Source organism: Stomoxys calcitrans, chromosome 3 (genome assembly GCF_963082655.1).
Source record: "Stomoxys calcitrans chromosome 3, idStoCalc2.1, whole genome shotgun sequence".
Classification (NCBI taxonomy): domain Eukaryota; kingdom Metazoa; phylum Arthropoda; class Insecta; order Diptera; family Muscidae; genus Stomoxys; species Stomoxys calcitrans.
In genome coordinates, this window is record NC_081554.1 from 93,897,501 (window position 1) to 93,916,273 (window position 18,773).

Consider the following 18,773-nt stretch of genomic DNA (forward strand, 5'->3'; position numbering starts at 1 on the left):
TCACCAATCAATGGCGGATTTTGCTTACAAAGATTTTTTTCGAGTTGGGAGTGATGATAACTGGAGGACATATGGCAAATTGCGGAACCAAGCTGAGAAAGTGAAAAGAAGGATTAAGAAGAACGTGCATCGTGCTCTATTTGATAGTTGCACTTCTAGGGGTTTGTTGAAAGTTATTAGAAGTAACGGACTTTCCAAGACCAGTTCCTCATTTACTACTGGCAACTCTCCAAACTGATGAACCGTCATTTGTAAACAACAAATCTGATGTACAAGACAATGTTCTGGAATTTCTGCGTTTCGCTGCCGGTGGTCCAGCATTACTCCAGATGAATTGTTTTAGGCTTTCATATCAGTTAAATCTAATGTGGCTGGGTATGACAGATAGATTATTTTCACATACATATACTTCTTCTTCTTGTGGTTAATAGCATAACCATGAGCTCCACATTTCCAAACAGCTGGATGAATGCGAGGATTAATCCTATATAGAAGAAGAGCAGAACTGGTAATGCAACAGAATATAGACCAATAGAATTACTGCAGGTGCTTTTGAAAGTATTGGAGCATGTTTTAAAGACACAGCTTATGGCCTACATTAATCGCAGTTCGGTTATATATGATTGTCAATGCAGATTCAGGAAGGTTAGAGGGACATCCATGTTGCTGTTGGATCTCCCCGGCCAGACCAGAACTTCGTTGCTTATCACAATATTTTACTTTTCTTGGATCTAGAGAAGGCCTTCGATCGGGTGGATTACTTCGTCTTGATTAAAAAGCTGTTCACAGTTTTCAGTCTTAGTAAAAAACGCGAGTAAATTTTTGTTTTCCTATTCCGTTGATAGAAAACAATTTGTTCAGATAGGTGATATAACTTTATCTACACTTAAAAAATCAGTCTGCTGATATCAGCAAACACTGCCTGCTGATATTTAATTAAAATTTGTAAACTTTTGATAAAATCAATTCAAAATTTTTGAACTTTTGAACAATATATGAGGCATTGCCGTAGCAACAAATTACTGCTGTCCCATTTTCAGCAGACTTTCTGCTGTTGCAGCAAACAATTTTGCTGTTTTTACAAACAAATTTCTATGAGTACACTGCCTGTTAAAAGGGGGGTTCCTCAGGGATCTGTACTCGGTCCCCTTCTATTTTTTAACGACTTATTTGAGTTCATAGAGTATTGGTGTACCTTATATGCATATGCGGACGATGTTCAGATGGTGTTTATTGGTAACCTTCGCACTTTGAATGTTCTTCAATTGAAGATTGATTTAGCCTTGCCTTCCTTGGCTTCATGGCCGTCTGTGAATCGTCTGTATTTGAATCCAGCAAATAATTTGGCTCTTTTTTTCAGGACATACCACTTGTCCAGATTTGAGGCTGGTATATAACGGGAATGAAATAGGATTTGTCCATAACATTCAGTGCTTGGGTATACTTTTAGATGACAGATTGCCATTCGTTTTAGGTTAGGTTGAAAAGAGGGTACTGATATTAATCCGTTCCATGCCACTATGGACATACACCTATATCAGTAATCGGCTTGTTGTGCGTCCTAAACACTAAAAAGTAACCTAGAAAAAGAAAATTGGAGTCAGGAATTCCGTGCTGCTTACAAAATCCCTAATTGTTTTCCATACCACGCCCCTTAGTTGGTTTATAGCTGGTATTTTGTCCCCACCTAAGTGCCGTTGTCTGTTAGCCATAGCAATGACATAGGAAATGCTACAACGTTTCATCATCTTCTCCACATGCCCCACGCATGCTATGGCGCACCGATTTTGCATAAATGAGCTCGTAGTCCTATGTGCCCCGTTAGGATACCGAACGCTTTATTGACCTCCTGCTTGCTTCCTTTCAGTAATAGCCTCGTCTTCTCAAAATCCGGATCTCCCCACAGGGTTTTCGTTGTCCGTTTCTTTGTTCCACAGTGTTCGTTCGGTCGTAACCCATGCACTTAACTCGGACTGCGTCGACCCGGGTTAACCAAGTTTTTTGACGACAGTCTTCTGGCTTTCACTGCCAAATCGTCTGCTTTTTCATTCCCCCTTACTCGATTTACACATTGTCGACGGTTTCTCTTTGTAGGAAGAAACTAACAAAATATAATGGGAGGTCATAACAAAAAATCCTCATGGATTTTATTATATACTTGGATAAGAATTGCGACCTCTAGAGGCTCAAGAAATATATTCGTGAGATCGGTCTTTATAAGAGCTATATCAGGTTTTGGGCCGATTGGGATCACACTTTGTACATCTATTGGAGGTCATAGGAAAAGTCATCGTACAACATTTCAGCTAAATCGGATAAAAATTGGGAGATCGGTTTATATGAGAGCTATTTTGGACTTTGGACTGGTTGAGGCCATACTCAATACATCTGTTGGAGGTCATAGGAAAACACATAATGGGAAATTTAACTTAATCGGATAAGAATTGCAATCTCTATAGTCTCAAGAAGTATATTCGGGAGATCGGTTTATATGAGAGCTATACCTAAAGGTGGATGAATTTGATTTAATCACAATACCAACTGACCTACATTAATAAGAAGAATGTATACAAAATTTTAGGCGTCTAGCTTTACTCCTTCAAAAGTAAGCGTACTTTTAACAGACCGGCGAACAGACATGATTATATCGACTTAAAATGTCATGACGATCAAGAATATGTATGGGTAATTTAGGTTTAAGTGGCAGTCTGCCATCAGACTCACTTAGACGTTTTCTCAAAGGAATGAGAACCTAAGGTGGAATTCCTTCTGACTGCTAGTGCGGGACACACACAAAGAAGGTGTTCTATAGTCTCTTCTTCTTCGATGTCCTCACAGCTTCTGCAAAAGTCGTTGCTGGCAACCTTCAGTCTGTCAGCATGTTTTCCGATTAGACAGTGACTTGTCATGATGGACACAATGACTGAAACGTCTGCTCTAGCCAATGACAGCAAAGCTGTAGACCACTTCAAGTCTAGATTAGGCCACATAGTTTTGGAATGCTCACTGCCCCCTCTTTGTGACCATCTATCATTCGTTGTCCTTCGGTCCTGATCTTGAAAACTTATCTTACATGTCGCTAGAGGCATACTCACAGACTGCAGTATCCCTGGAATGTGTAGGGTAGTTCCTAGTCTTGCATGCTCATCCGCTTTACAATTCCGGCATTGGCCCGGCACCCAAAACAGGTGAATTTTGAACTGTTCAGCCAGCTCGTTGAGAGAACTGCGACAGTCGAGGGCGGTTTTTATGTTCAGAAATACGTTCTCCAGGGATTTAATGGCTGCCTGAGAAGATATTTATGCCAATCGTCCAAATGACATTATATCTTAGCCATTCCACCACTTTGTTAATTGCAAGGATCTCTGCTTAATATACACTGCAGTGATCGGGTAACCTTTTCGATATGACCAGTTCTACAACTTTAGAGTACACCCAAAGCCCACCTGGTCGTTTATTTTGGAACCATCCGTATAGAAGTTTATGAACTTCTGTTACCAGGCATATCGTAGTTAAAATCGGTTCTATCAGAAATAGTGGTACAGTACTTTTTATCATAAATCAAGAATATATATTCTTAGACGAATTTTTCAAGGTGTAACAAATGGAATGACGAAATAAGTACGGCCCAATTCTAAGGTGGAGGATATAAAAACTATATTTTATTTATATTTGAGTCCATACGGAGTTGTAATCTTTTTGATCCCTTTTTATTTTTTGCAGAGATTTTAAAGTCAATGCCATGAACGAAGAGGAACTACGAAAGTCAGTGCGTCGCCAAAAGTTCGAAAAGGCTGGCCTTACGCTCAGTGGTAATGGATCACATACAGCTAGCACGGGTACTGGCACCGGGACTTCAGACACGGAAGATGAAGGATCCACTCCCAGTGCTGAAAATGCAGACCGTTCACTAGCTTCAACACTGGGCGGTAGTTCCGAGAGTATACCGCAAACATCATCTAGTTTTCTACAAGCAGCTTTACCCGACGGACCTGGTAATTTGCTCGAAAGAGGCAGTACTAGTAAGATTTTTGTTTTGTTTTTTCATTTTATCCTTTGTGTTTCCACCAGCACACATATTCACAACAGCTATGCTCACAATTCTTTACTTTTTTCCTAAACTTTTCCTATACAGACCGTCGCAGCATAAGTGCCAAACATAACACGGAAAACGGTAAACCTGGTGTTTCCGCCCCGCCCACCATAACAAAATCATACACCAGTACAAAGAAGGAAGAACTGTTGAAAGTCATTAATGAAGCTAAACAGAAATTGGAAAATGTAAGTCCAAGCCGTACACAACATTCATATTTAAATCATTTGTTTTTTTATTTAATTTTTTTATTTTATATTTTTGGTTTTTGATTTACGTTTACCGTCGTGGTTGTTTATGGGGTTCTTCTTCTTCTGTTGTCTGGTTTTGTTTGTATATAAACCTACTCGAACTATATCCTCCACAACTTCATGCATCTATCTTTGTTGGTTCATAATACAAATCCACCTTCACTTGTAAAATATCTCCCCCCTTCCCATATTATATATCCAAATGGTATATTTGTGTATCGGAACTATAGGGTGCACGCAAAAATGGTGTTAAAAAGTTATCAGCCATACCCGAGGTGAGCACAGTTTTGCAATAGTAGCCCAAAATGTGGGGCACGCTCTAGACTCTTTTAAAATTGCGCCCTAATAAAATTTTAACACATCTCGCTTTAAATAAAATTCAGTCCTAAAACATCAAGCAGCATTGATATTAATAAAAAAAAACTTTCCAACCAATTAACATTCATATATAGAAAAAAAAAAATTACATTTATCAGAATCTTAGCCAAATGGATTGGTAAACAAAACAACTCTAAAACAAGTAAAAAGGCGTTAAGTTCGGCCGGGTCGAACTTTGGATACCCACCACCTCGGGAATATATGTCAACCACCGTTCATCAAAATCCGGTAAAAATTTCATACCTTATGTCCCATAGCAGTTATAACGAAATATGTTGCGATTTGGACCAAATACTAATAAGTAAAAGCCATTGTTCAATTGTGTACAACAAAATTTTTATCTTTTCAGTAGCTATATCTAAAAATAAACCGATCAGAACCATATACAACATAGATGTCGAAAAACCTAACTAAGTCACTGTGTCAAATTTCAGTGAAATCGGATTATAAATGCGCCTTTTATGGGGCCAAGACTTTAAATCCAGATATCGGTCTATATGGCAGCTATATCCAAATCTGGACTGATTTGAGCCAAGTTGCAGATAAATTTCGGAGAGCCGAACACAACTCACTGTCCCAAATTTCGGCGAAATCGGACAATAAACGCGCTTTTTATGGTCTCAAAACCTTAGATCGAGAGATCGGTCTATATGGCTGCTATATGCAAATCCTGATCGATCTGAGCCAAATTGCAGAAGTATGTCGAGGGGCTAACTAAACTCACTGTCCCAAATTTCGTCGAAATCGGACAATAAATGCGCCTTTTATGGGCCCAAAACCTTAAATCGAAAGATCGGTCTATATGGCAGCTATATCCAAATCTGGACCGATCTAAGCCAAATTAACGAAGAATGTCGAAGGGCCTAACACAACTTACTGTTCCAAATTTCAGCAAAATCGGATAATAAATGTGGCTTTTATGGGCCTAAGACCCTAACTCGGAGGATCGGTCTATATGGCAACTATATCCAAATCTGAACCGATCTGGGCCAAATTGACGAAAGATGTCAAAGGGCCTAACACAACTCACTGTCGTAAATTCCAGCAAAATCGGATAATAAATGTGGTTTAATGGGCCTAAGACCCTAAATCTGAGGATCAGTTTATATGGCAACTATATCCAAATCTGGACCGATCTGGGCAAAATTAACGAAGGATGTTCGGAGGCCTAACACAACTCTCTGTCCCAAATTTCAGCAAAATCGGATAATAAATGTGGATTTTATGGGCCTAAGACCCTAAATCGGCCGATCGGTCTATATGGGGGCTATAACAAGATATAGTCCGATATAGCCATCTTCGAACTTAACCTGCTTATGGACAAAAAAAGAATCTGTGCAAAATTTCAGCTCGATATCTCTATTTTTAAAGACTGTAGCGTGATTTCAACAGACAGACGGACAGACGGACGGACATGTATAGATCGTCTTAGATTTTTACGCTGATCAAGAATATACATACTTTATACGGTCGGAAATGGATATTTCGATGCGTTGCAAACGGAATGACAAAATGAATATACCCCCATCCTTCGGTGGTGGGAATAAAAAAGAATATAACGCATTCGAACTAAATATTTAGTTGGATATATTAATCCACCTATTATAAAATTATCAAATACATTGTAAAAATAATAACGTAAGAAAAAAAATTGTTTTGCATCGGCCGGGAATCGAACCCGGGCCGCCCGCGTGGCAGGCGAGCATTCTACCACTGAACCACCGATGCCTGTGAAATACTCTCAGCATCATCTGCAGCATACTAATTTTCTTGTAAGCAATCATAAGCTGCCCCACACTGGTATATGTGAACCTTCATCATCATCATCATCAGCTTAAACTCAACAACCAGTTGTTGAACTTTCACTTCCACTTTAGTTTGCCCCTTGGTGGATGGGGAGGCAAAAAATCGCTAGAAATAAACTGTTACTAAAAATAGCCCCATGCTTGCCTCAAACTCTGCTACATCAGCACATAAGCCGGTATACGAAAAACATTTTTTATTTTGCTTTTGAATTAACAACACATTGGCCTGAGTGGGGTCATAAGCTAAGGGGCAAATAACCTACTCTCAGCAAAGGCTATGTGTGAATGCATTTAACTTTTTAACACATAACGATGCATTTAAACTTTTCCTATTACACTCACACTTGTCTACATGTAACTCCACTAATGTGTTCCTATGCCCAATTGAGTCGAACATTACTTCAATTTGATATTTTATCCCAAACGTTGTAGGTTGGCTATCGTTCGCTACGTGGCAGTCATAGTATTTCGGACTTAAGTTTGGCTGGAAATTTGGATGGTTCCCGTTCTGGTTTATCGGCTGCAAACCGTTACGCCAAAACAGGTAAGTGATATACTATAATGTAAAACAGTTGTTTTTATGAAGATGCTAAAGATGCTAGAGTGTTAAAAAAGGAAATGATATCAATACTACGCGGTTTTACATATTTGGCTTTCGATTGGTAATGTAACAATTTAAAGGACAAACTTTTTTGTGGAAATTTTATTTATTGGTTCAAATAACAAAAACGTTTGGAAATAAATTAAATCCATTCGCTTTTTTTGCTTGATATGACCACCTTTTGCCATGGTGGCTCAAATCAGCTTAGACCATGTCATAGGATGGTTCTCGTGGCACTGAACATACCGAAAGCATTCGACAAGGTCAGCCATGTCAAATTATTTGAGGACATCGCTATCTCGTCCCTGCAGCCACGCCTGAAACGCTGGGTTACGAATTGTATGTGTGGTTGCCAGTCATTTGTGGATTTTAGCGTTAAGACGTCGAAACACCCTAGAGTGGAACAGGGAGTTTCCTAAGGCGGGGTGATGTCCCCAGCACTGTTTAACATCTATCGATCCTCCATTCCACTCCCTCTAGACGGCATAGGTATCGTATCGTGCGGACGATTGTACGATCATGTCATGAGGCCCCCACCCATTGTTGACATCTGTAATAGGTTATATGTCTACCACAACGAACTTGCCGCTTATTTCGCTACAATAGATTTAAAGATCTCAGCCACCAAATCTTTAGCCACCTTGTCCACAACATACACGCATGAGGTGCGTAATGAGCTGAATACGATAGTTGATGGAGTAAGATTTCGACCATCAAGTTTCTCAAAAAAACTTGGTGTCACATTTGACAGCTCTTACACATTCTCCTCACACGCCACTGCCATTTGCGATAAAGTCAGAAATATAAACAAGGGCCTCAAGTCACTTGCCGGCAGCACTTGGTTTGCTGACAAAGAAACCTTGTTGGCCACGTTCAAAGCAATTTTCCGGTCTGTAGTAAGTTATGCAGGAGGCCATCGTAGCGCAGAGGTTAGCATGTCCGCCTATGACGCTGAACGCCTGGGTTTGAATCCTGGCGAGACCATCAGAAAAAAATTTTCGGCGGTGGTTTTCCCCTCCTAATGCTGGCAACATTTTTGAGGTACTATGCCATGTAAAACTTCTCACCAAAGAGGTGTCGCACTGCGGCACGCCGTTCGGACTCGGCTATAAAAAGGAGGCCCCTTATCATTGAGCTTAAACTTGAATCGGACTGCACTCACTGATAAGTGAGAAGTTTGCCCCTGTTCCTTAGTGGAATGTACATGGGCAAATTTTGAAGTAAGATCCATCAGAATGCCGCTCTTCGAACTGTGACTGGCTGTCTCCTCAGTTCTCACGTGGACCACCACCTTTAGGAGGTAAAGATTATACCCGTGCGAAAATATTACTACATGCTGTCTAAGCAATACCTTCTGGGCTGTTATCGCAGAGACCACACAAAATCATCATCTTGTGGGCAGGTATCCACCGCCGAGAAGCCTCAAGGTGGGTATTAATGATCTAGAGCGAGAAGTTCAGCACTACAACAGAGAACATCTAGATAAGCGGCAGGTATTGACAACATTAATGCAGACTGGGAAGCAGTTGCGGCAAATAGCTACTAGTGTGTGGTGCCTAAGGAACACCTGAGGAAATTGACCTCCCCCGGTAAACCAGAGTAGTTCTGGCTTAATTGGGGTCCGGCAGATGCAGTCGCCATAACAGAGCAAGGATTGATGCCAACGTATAGAATATGTGTCCCGATTGTGACCTGGGACCACACGACGCACGTCACCTACTCGACTCAGACCCAGATTCCTCGGACACAATTCACCTTAGTCGGAGAGTTCTTATTCAACAGAACAATGCAAAAGAAAGATAAATCACTACACTCTACTACAACAACAACGACTTTTGCTCGGAGTAGATCAAAAAAATAAGTTTCAAGCCGCACGAATGTAATCTGTCGGTATTTTGGCCAATACCCACACAATGGCTTTCTTCAGCGCATCCCCTTACCTAAAAATTTTGTGATTCTTACCTTGATCTCTAAATTGACCCAAATAGAATTGGGTCAATTTGGAATGTGGAACATACTTTTTAGGCATTCTTGATTTACACGTTGTTGTTGTTGTAGCAGTTTTTGTGTCCTATCTTTCTTCTGCTTGATTTTGTTGAGTGTCAAGATCCAGGAACTCTGCGACTAAGATGGGGTGCGTCCAGAGGGATCTGGGTCTGAGTCGAGTGGGTCTGACTGGGCAGTTAAACAGGTGACGTGTATCGTGTGGTCCCTGGTTACAATTGGGACATACATCTTGCACATCGGCATCAATCCTTACTCTGTAGGAGTTGAAGTGGCTGCGTTCTTCAAGTTCTTCAAGAACTACAATCACTCGATAGCTATTTACCGCATCTGCTACCGTGTCAGCATGAATTTTGTCTAGACTCGCTTGATATGCTGCTTGATCTAGACGTTCTCCTTTGTAGCGCTAAACCTCACGCTCCAGATCTGGGCGGTGGATACCTATCCTTTACCTATAATGTACACGTAATTTATGTAAGTGACGGTGCCGAGTTTTGTTGGTACATCCCTGGTCTACGACCGAAATGTTTGTGTACTCACGGCCCCAAGCAGATTCCAAAACATTTTGCCTTTTGAAAGTCGCGTTTGCTTTGATTTGAGAGAGTGGCCACTTGATTTGAGCAGAGGCCATCGTGGCGCAGAGGTTAGCAAGGGTTCAAATCCCGGCGTGAACATCAACAAAATGTTCAGTGGTGGTTATCCCCTTACTTATTCTGGCTACATTTGTTAGGTATCCAGCCATGTTAAAACTTCTCTACCAAGTGCCGTTCGGAATCGGCATGAAAAAAGGCCCCTTATCATTGAGCTTAAATTTAAATCGGACTGCACTCGTTGATATGAGAGAAGTAAACCCAGATCCTTAATGGAATGTTCATGGGCAATTGAGTTGTTGTTGTTGTAGCCACATTTTCATGTGAATGTGGCGATTCTCGTCAAGCTCCTGTAGGGCCGCTGGAATAGGGTGGCCATTGGATATTTAAAGGCGCCAATAACCCGCCTTGTTATATTGAGCATCATAGGCATTCAGTATTTGTGAAAGAGCAGGTGCCGTCCGACGTCTCACTGACACTCTCCGTTTGATACCGCTGATTATCCGCGACTGCCGTTGCAGCTAAACTGTATGGAGTATTGCACTATTCGCAACATGTGGGCGCACCCGGTAGATCGCTGCTAAGCTTCTTGTGACAGCAATGAGCACCACACACCTATCCCGTGCCGGGGGGAAATTTAGTATTTAGAGAGTGGCCATTGGCGGTCACTGCTGTCCATACCATCACTTGATATGGAAACTTACTTTGGGGTGCCGTTCATAGGCTCAAATTCTCGTACGTGCGTCATTTGCGAGTTCATGAATTGCTCCATTGGGAAATTTTTCTCGTCAGAGAACTAGATGCACGCGCAGCAACTCCTTGGCTCTTTTGAGTCTAACGTATTTCTTTTTAATGTAAGATCGTGTGCCTTTTGGAACTTGTTAAACTTAACCTTGAGCTCGTTATTTAATATTTGGTTCATCCTTGCAAGCGAAATTTTCAGATCTTTAGGGATTTGATTGCCACTACGGCATGGAATTCGTTGAGTTCGAGACTTCACTTGCCGAAACATTTCAAGAGTTTTTGCATTTTTTTTGGCGTTTAGCAACGCTACAAGTAAAATTTCAACGATTTATGGTGCGATACACAAACATTTTGTCAACTTTACGGTGCTTTAGTTCGCCCACAATAGCCGATTGTGATTTCCAGCCAAATATAATGCAATTACACTTTTACGCTTGAACTGGATGGAGATAGAGTGTCCCAGAGCCTATTGCTGGGTTTTCAATGTTAGTTAGTTACCTCGGTCCTGCGAAACATTTTTGGACCGTAAAATGTTTAGTGTGATCCAACTTCAAACTTTCTAATTTTGTAATGCAAGATAATCACTGGTATCAATTACAACTATCACCAAATATAGACAACCTTTTTCCCACGAACTGATTTGAAACCCAAATATGGTCCACTTAGATCCTTGTTTTGATATAGTTTTCACTCAGTTCAACCACCCAATTTGAATTATTGGGCTCACAGAGCCAAACTGATTTGGAATGGTAAGCTAAATCGGCCCATGTAAAATGCTGCCTTATCTGGATGAAAAATTGGTTAATCCCAGTTAACTCTGTTGTAAATATGACTATTGAAAGGAATGAGGTTTAAGCTTTGTTTCTTAATGCAGTATTTAAGGAAAAACGTAACATAAATCCAAAATCCACTGTCTTAGAATGTATTGATATCTTTCCTTGGTATTGTTTAAGATTAGACTAGGGTAGATTACAAACAAAAAATGTTGTCTTCCTTACCCTTAAGTAACTATGACTAAGCTAATAACGATTTGTTTCTCATCTCCCACTCTCTTGTGTATCTTTTTCTATACACCATGCTGCCATTTGTAATGAAATTGTTTTACCTAACATTTATGCCTAAATGAATAACCTTTTACTAATACAAAGCTTTTGATCCCACACTGAACCCAAAACAGTATACTAGCCACAACGAGGCGGATAGAAAGACTGCCTCTAACGCATTCAGTGGCGAGCGATCGCCCCAGAGCGGGCTGCCGCCACATTCACAATCACATTATTCACCGAAACAATTGTTGCCCCCACCGCAACAGCATTTCTTCAATTGCGCTGCCTCCAAGGCAGTGTTACAACAAAATTGTCAAGCAATGCGTCAGGTGCAACAACAATATCCTCCATATCCCCATCATGTGGGAGTTCATCAGATACATCCTCCACCGGGAGTGCCATTCATGGGACCAACCACAACTCAAAAGCCATCATCGCAGGTGCAGCAGCAAAGACCGTTCTCAAGTTCTACCTTACCGGCCACTGGGGGCCAAGTTAAGGTCAAACGCAATCCAAATGGGAATAATCGTCGAACACCAAGCATTCTAAAGCATTACAAGTCCTGTCCTGTGTCCCCGGTACACGAAGAAGTCGAATGGTCTTCGGACAATAAATCAATCATCATAACCGAGCCAAAACGCCATTCGGTGTACGCCGATGATGCTCGCACTATTCTGGATATGATTCAGGCCGACACAGAAAAAATGATTGAAGAGATAACCAAGAAATATGGCGATCTAGATGACATAGGAGTGGATGTTTACGACCCCATTTCAGGCAGGAGACATTCTCAGATTGTAGCCTCGAAATCGGTACCCGAAAATCTAGCCATGCATCGTGGCTACATGTCCATGGGCAGGAAAAACGATTTGAACTACTCTCCCGAGGGTTCCATAAGTCCTCGTGTAATAAGACAACCATATGTTCCCTTGGCTCCGAAACACTCATTCTCTGAATTTTATGTCTATCAGGAAATCTATCAATGCGAACGTAAAGTGTCTTTGTCCGATATACTCCAGGACAATCCCGAGCAAATGGCCGAAGCAAGACGTTTGGAAGAAGCAAGATTTTTGGAGACACAACGCCACTCAAGTGCTTCCTTCTTTTTGACCTCCAACAATCCCTTCGCTACGGATAGAAGTCAGGAGTCATTGCTGTCCGAAGAATTCATGGATGACGGCAGCTACTGCAATAGCATGGAGAGTATTTTATCGGATGAGAGTGATTGTAAGAGTGCTCCTCTGGAGCAGCAAGTCGTTCCCAAACATGCTGGTCTTCGTAATTTCATTATTCATGGTCCCACATCAACGATAGCTGCAGCTCAAATGGTTTCTAAATCGTATGGCTCAAGCCCCAACGCCTATGGTAGTTTTGATTATTACATGCAACAACGCCATCTGCAGGCTGGCTCCAATGTATCGCCCTACGAAAGCTTTGATGTCTCCAGCTATAACCTGGAAAGAATCCAAGCACCCAATGACAGGAAAATGATACCACCAAAACCTATACCAACCTCGAAAACATATCCAAAACTAACTGATCCCCCCTCAATGGTCCAACGCCAACCGCCACACAAACAATCATCAGCAATATCATCAAAGGTTTCAGACGATATACCCACATTGAAATGCAAAAATCAACAGTACTCGTCGGGAGTCAGCAAGAGTATCAGTTCCGACTTTGCCCAAACACGTTGGCAGAGAAATACCAATCCCATGCAGGCGGCCGACAAGTCATACAATGAGAAGCTTTTCCAAAAGAAACCGGTTAAGCAAAAGCCCCCAGTACCGGCCAAGCCTGAAAATCTTAAATCAACCCTCACCTCCACCGTGGAAGCCAGCAAATTGCAAGTGAGCAAAGAGCCTCTCAAGAAATCCTGCTCCTTTGAGGTGAATGCCGACGACTTGAGGTGTCACTCACGCACCGCCAGTGTGGTAAGAAAATTCGAAAGGAATTTGCAAAAGTTTGAGAGGGAGAAACAGGCTGAGCTGCAGGCGCATAAAAAACGCGGTAACATGAGACCTTCGGTGAGCTCTGGGGCCTTGGCAGGCCAAAGCTGCCTGAAGAAGGTGTCCAAGTTTGACAATTCTCCATCGCGCCGAGCCACCTCAATGCGTCAGAAAGAGAGGCCAAAAATATCGGTGCGTTTCAACACCGTCTCGCAAATAAAATACACGCCGAGCAGCAAAAGAGCCAATGCCAATGGGGCCAGTACGACAACAACGTGTCCGCTGAATGACATTAACCTTAATGTCTCCCCTTCGACGGGTTCCAGCCTGCCCTCGGACTATGGCGAGAAAACATTCGAAATGTTTATATCGGAGAATGGCAACGATGAGCATGACAACATGACCATGGACAGTCTAAAGCTGTACACCAAACCGGGGCTCCAGCAGGTGGTCGATGAAATAAAACACGAAAGAGAGAAACGAGACTCAAAGCACAAGAAAAACTTGGCCAATACCGAAATTACCCAAAATCCCTGTTCCACAGATTCCTCATCGCCATCGTCCTCCTCGCCCTCCTCCACCAGCAACCAGTGCAAGAATATAGCCAAAAAAATCGATATCATACAAAAGCTAATCGCCATGGAAGAGCGCAAATTTGAACAAATCCGCTTGGCCACAGAGTCCAGAATGCGGCCTTTCGAGTGCAACACCAAACAACGCGGCTATGTCAAATCCTTGACCATGAACTTTGACATGCTGGCCAAGGGCATTGAAAAGGACATTGAGAATGAACAGAGGCGCATATTAGCCGATAGCTCCGATACGGACCTGTGTGCCTATGCTCGCCACATAAAAAGAAATGTCAGTCTTCCTGACGTCTTGGAAAGTACTGAGACCTATGCCCTGAACAAGAAGCTTATGCAACGTGTCCAACTCGATTGTGATGGGGTGGAAGTCGAATTGGCCAAAGAAGTGAAAGCCGATTCGGACGTGGATAATGAGGAGGAAAAAGAGGATGAAAGTGAGAAGGCTTCCATGGAAAATGTAGAAAAAACGCTTGAAGGTTTGCAAAACTAGCTGCGCTTAGCTGCACTTTGATTTTCTCGATGTCATTAAGTTTTCGATAAGAGCACCCCCTTTTGAGTTTTTTTTTTTTTATTGAATTTTGTTTTTACATTCGCCTGGGATCGAAATCATTTGGTCATATCGATTGTATTATTTATTCCCACCTGTCATACATAGATCTCTTGTATTCACTTTAAGTTGTTGTAATTTAATTTTTGTTCTCTCATTGATCGTGCTTGAAGGAATGATTTTTGATGGAATTTCTGTGAATTATCTCTTTTCAGGCAATCCCAAAAATTTGAATCCCATGCCAGTTGATGATTCCTCATCCATACGTAGGGCTTGTTCCCTAAGTGATCTGCACATGGGCAACATGGGAAAAGGTAAGTTGTTGGCAAGAAATGCCCTTCGATGGTTTTTCTAAAACTAAAGTCTCTAATATGTTTGCAGGCAACAAATCAAATAGTTCTTCCCAAAAAACGGGTGCTGCTCATCGCAACAGTTCTGCCACCCGTACAGCTAGTAAACGTAATAGTCTGCAAATAAAAGGTTCTTCCACTAATTTAAGTGCAAATGCTTCAATGGGTGTACTCAATCAGGTAGGTGTGACCAAGATAGTCTTCAAAAAGCAGGCCCTTGACACTAATCTTAATAATTCCTTTGCTTTTTAGAGTGATTCAGAAACAGAGGGCAACAGCCGAGGCCGATCTGGTTCCAATGGACAAAGTCGAACAAATGGGCCAACAGGTAAGATTATACCAACCACTTGTGTTCTCATTTACTTAATAGCTTTTCTTATGTCTTTGCTTTTAATAGCTTCAACTCGTTCATACAATTCTAAAAATGCCAATGCCAATAATAATCGCCGCAAGGGGGCGCTACAAACAAGCTTTAATAACGGTAAGAGAATTAAAAACTTAAGTTTTGTTTTGTCATTGTGTGGATAGATTTGTTATTTTCCGTAAAGGGTCTGAGGGTTACTTGGGTCTGGGTATAACGCCCCATTTCTGATAGCAGTGGTATTGTGTTCCTCACATGTGGGGCATACCATATGGTTGTTGTGGTTCTAGCCACATTTGCATGTGGAGGTGGCGATCCTCGTCAACCAGATGGCCATTGGTTCTTCAAATTCTTTAAATGTGCCAATATCTCGCCTAGTCGTATCGGGCATCATAGGCACTCAGTATTTAAGCAAGAGTCGGTTCCACCCGGCCTCTTGTACACTCGATACGGCTGCATTACAAACAAGCTTTAATAATACAGCATTACCACCAAACCTTTAATAATTGTAAGAATTGAAAACTGAAGTTTCTTTTGTCATTGTGTGGATAGATTGGTTATTTACCTTAAAGAATCCGGGGATAAGGTCCTTTTCTGGTATTGCCTTTTTCACATGTGGGGTATATCGTATGGTCCCTGGTTACGGTGTTACGTCCTGGATCGTAGGTTTACTTCTTCTGATGCTATGGATAGCTACCAGAACGACATTGATTTGGTAGCCGTTTACCGCATCCTTAAGTATGCTTCTAAGCATTGTTTGATCTTGATTTTGTTCTGTGGCGCGCGTTTAACGATGGTTAGATTAGTCGCTTTACACAGACCAGTTACTTTACTTTAGTCAGGCTTATTGTGTTCGCCCGAGAGAAGAAAGATTGAGTTACACGGAGCGTTAATACAATTAAAAGAGTAGGTAAGAGAAACCTAACAGACATGACAACAACGAAAGGAGCCCCGAGAACAGAAGAAGAGCCATAATTGGTTGGGCTTTGCTACACTGTAACTTACAGCATCGGTTTCACTGCGCGGTCATAGTATAAAACACCTACCCTACCAACAATCTCCCACAGAGGATGATTCACAGATTCAGTAGCTTGATCCATTCTAGCTGGCACGTTAGCTTCCTCATTCCCTGCTTCACCTCTTGATCGCTCTGGAACCGTCAAAGAATAGTGACCATGGTTCAAAGATCTTTTTGCATTTCAAGATTAGTCTGACATCACACGGACCGACGTAAAGTGGCAGAATTTAAAAAAAAACAAAAAAAAATATGCCGTGTGACAACGGGTAGAGATATATCGATATATATAGAAATATATTGAAATTTGGAATGGTTAGAGCTCTAGGTTGTCCGGGCACCTTTTGCCAGGTCCCTAAATTTGGTCACCTTGATATTTCGAAAATATATTGGGGTTGCCAAATCTTTGTTTGTGGTCTGATTTCCAACTTTTTGAACGTTTAAAGTCTACAACATCTCCCCTTGCTTCGAGGTTAATCGGCTTTTATTTATTTATTATATCCATCACCGTAGGATAGGGGGTATATTCATTTAGTCATTCCGTTTGCAACACATTGAAATATCAATTTCCGACCCTACGAAGTATATATATTTAGGATCGTCGTAAAATTCTAAGACGATTTAACGATGTCCGTGTGTCGTGTGTCTGGCCGTCCGTCTGTTGTAATCACTCTACAGCCTTCAAAAATTGAGATATTGAGCATTTTGATGCACGCTGGTTAAGTTCTTGAACAGGCCTAATCGGACCATATTTGGAAATAGCTGCTATATAGACCGATCTGACAATAAAGGGTCTAATGCCCATAAATGCTTTATTTTTTATCCGATTTCGCTGAAATTTGAAACAGTGAGTAGTTTAAGGCTGAAGCCCATAAAAGCTTCAGTAGCTTTGGGCTGAGCTGAGTAGCTTTGGGTTCCCCAACATAGGGCCAAAATATGGTCCAGATCTGACAATATTTAGATATAGCTGACATATAAAGGGATCTGCCGATAAAGGGTCTGAAGCCCATAATAACTTTATTTATTACGCGATTTCGCTGAAATTTGAAATAGTGAGTAGCTTTATGCGTCCCAACATAATACCCGAATATGGTTCAGATCAAACTATATTTCGATATAGCTGCCATATAGACCGATCTGCCGACAAAGGATTTGAATCCCATAAAAGCTTAATTTTTTAACCGATTTCGCTGAAATTTGAAACTGTGAGTAGCTTTAGGCCTCCTAACATAGGACCCAAATATGGTTCAGGTCGGACTATATTCAGATATAGCTGCCATATAGACCGATCAGCCGATAAAGGATCTAAAGCCCATAAAAGCTTTATTTATTACCCGGATTCGCTGAAATTTTAAACAGTGAGTTGATTTGAGCCTCTTGATATTCGAACTTAATATGGCTGAGGTCGGACTATATTTAGATATAGCTGCCATATAGACGGATCTGCCGTTATCCTGAATTAGTCTGCAGGTTTCTGAACTAGGATTTGATCAGCGTTGCGGCATTTTCTTTGTCCACTCCACAAGTGCTACTGTCCAGTGACTAGAGGGCCTTTTTTCTGCATCTGCTTTATACTAGATTACCCATGGCAGCCGGTTGTACGTACCGGATTGATCCGATGAAGTCCTTCATCGGCAAGGGCTGTCGCCTTAGTGTACAATACACTGCTACAACAACAACAACAACAACTAGATTACAGCGGTATGGGCGATATGGGAAAAAAAGAAGATAAACCTACTTCCATATATGCCTTCCAGGAAAAACGAAGAGGAAATTGTTGTCTAAGCTGAAATGTGTATACCCTTCAAGGAGAATACCAAGTTAAAGTGGTTTCCTATACTGAAAAACGTCACCATCAAACTGGGTGTCATATTTTCCTTAACAATTTCGAAAGTTTGCCAGGGATCACCAAGAAAATGCTATTTATTGACTATGTTTTGTTTAAAGGAAACACTCTCTATCCTAGGTGGTACACATATTGGCGTAGTCCTTGATCACAGACTGTGTTGAAAAAACAAATGTTTAAATATCGATATTTACTGGGATATCGTTATTGAAATACCAGTGCGACGATCGTGGGTAAGATTCCTACCATATGCCTTGTCTGTCGATACTGTGGTATCACAATGGATAAAAATTGTCGGAATGGGTCTGTTAAAAAATAGACTGCTGCTCTAAACTAACCTAGCCTTCATATAATCCGGTTTCCGATTTCACTTCTTGAGCTCTTAGAAGATTTAATTTGTACGATTTTATAGTCTTTTTGCCAATCTCCCTATTGTATTTCTTGAGAACCTTGAAGCTTCGATTTTTAGCAGATCTGTCTGAAACTTATAATTTACAAGACAAACTCCAAATAAGGCTCAGTTAGGTCCATACAAGATATAGCCCCCATATGATCTGATCCGTTCTTGTTTTAGTACCTTGACAACTTTATTTTATGTGATTATAA

General features: G+C 41.3%; 1 protein-coding gene and 1 non-coding gene across 9 annotated transcripts in view; one reads left to right on the top strand and one right to left on the bottom strand.

The window, feature by feature from the left end:
* The window catches only part of LOC106084052 (mitogen-activated protein kinase-binding protein 1), a 318,040-nt gene that overhangs the window by 289,025 nt on the left and 10,242 nt on the right, over window positions 1–18,773 (top strand). For 5 of the 8 annotated variants that reach the window (XM_013247486.2, XM_059364412.1, XM_013247482.2 and 2 more), the window contains 8 exons: window positions 3,724–4,022; window positions 4,136–4,281; window positions 4,575–4,619; window positions 6,960–7,071; window positions 14,811–14,909; window positions 14,977–15,125; window positions 15,198–15,273; window positions 15,343–15,426. In XM_013247486.2, coding sequence (XP_013102940.1) covers window positions 3,724–4,022; window positions 4,136–4,281; window positions 4,575–4,619; window positions 6,960–7,071; window positions 14,811–14,909; window positions 14,977–15,125; window positions 15,198–15,273; window positions 15,343–15,426 — 1,010 coding nt within the window. The remainder of the gene's footprint in view (window positions 1–3,723; window positions 4,023–4,135; window positions 4,282–4,574; window positions 4,620–6,959; window positions 7,072–14,810; window positions 14,910–14,976; window positions 15,126–15,197; window positions 15,274–15,342; window positions 15,427–18,773) is intronic. The other 3 variants (XM_059364414.1, XM_013247488.2, XM_059364413.1) reach the window with 2 other exon arrangements.
* On the bottom strand, window positions 6,380–6,450 carry Trnag-gcc (transfer RNA glycine (anticodon GCC)). The gene has a single exon. It is a non-coding gene; the product is annotated as a tRNA-Gly (tRNA).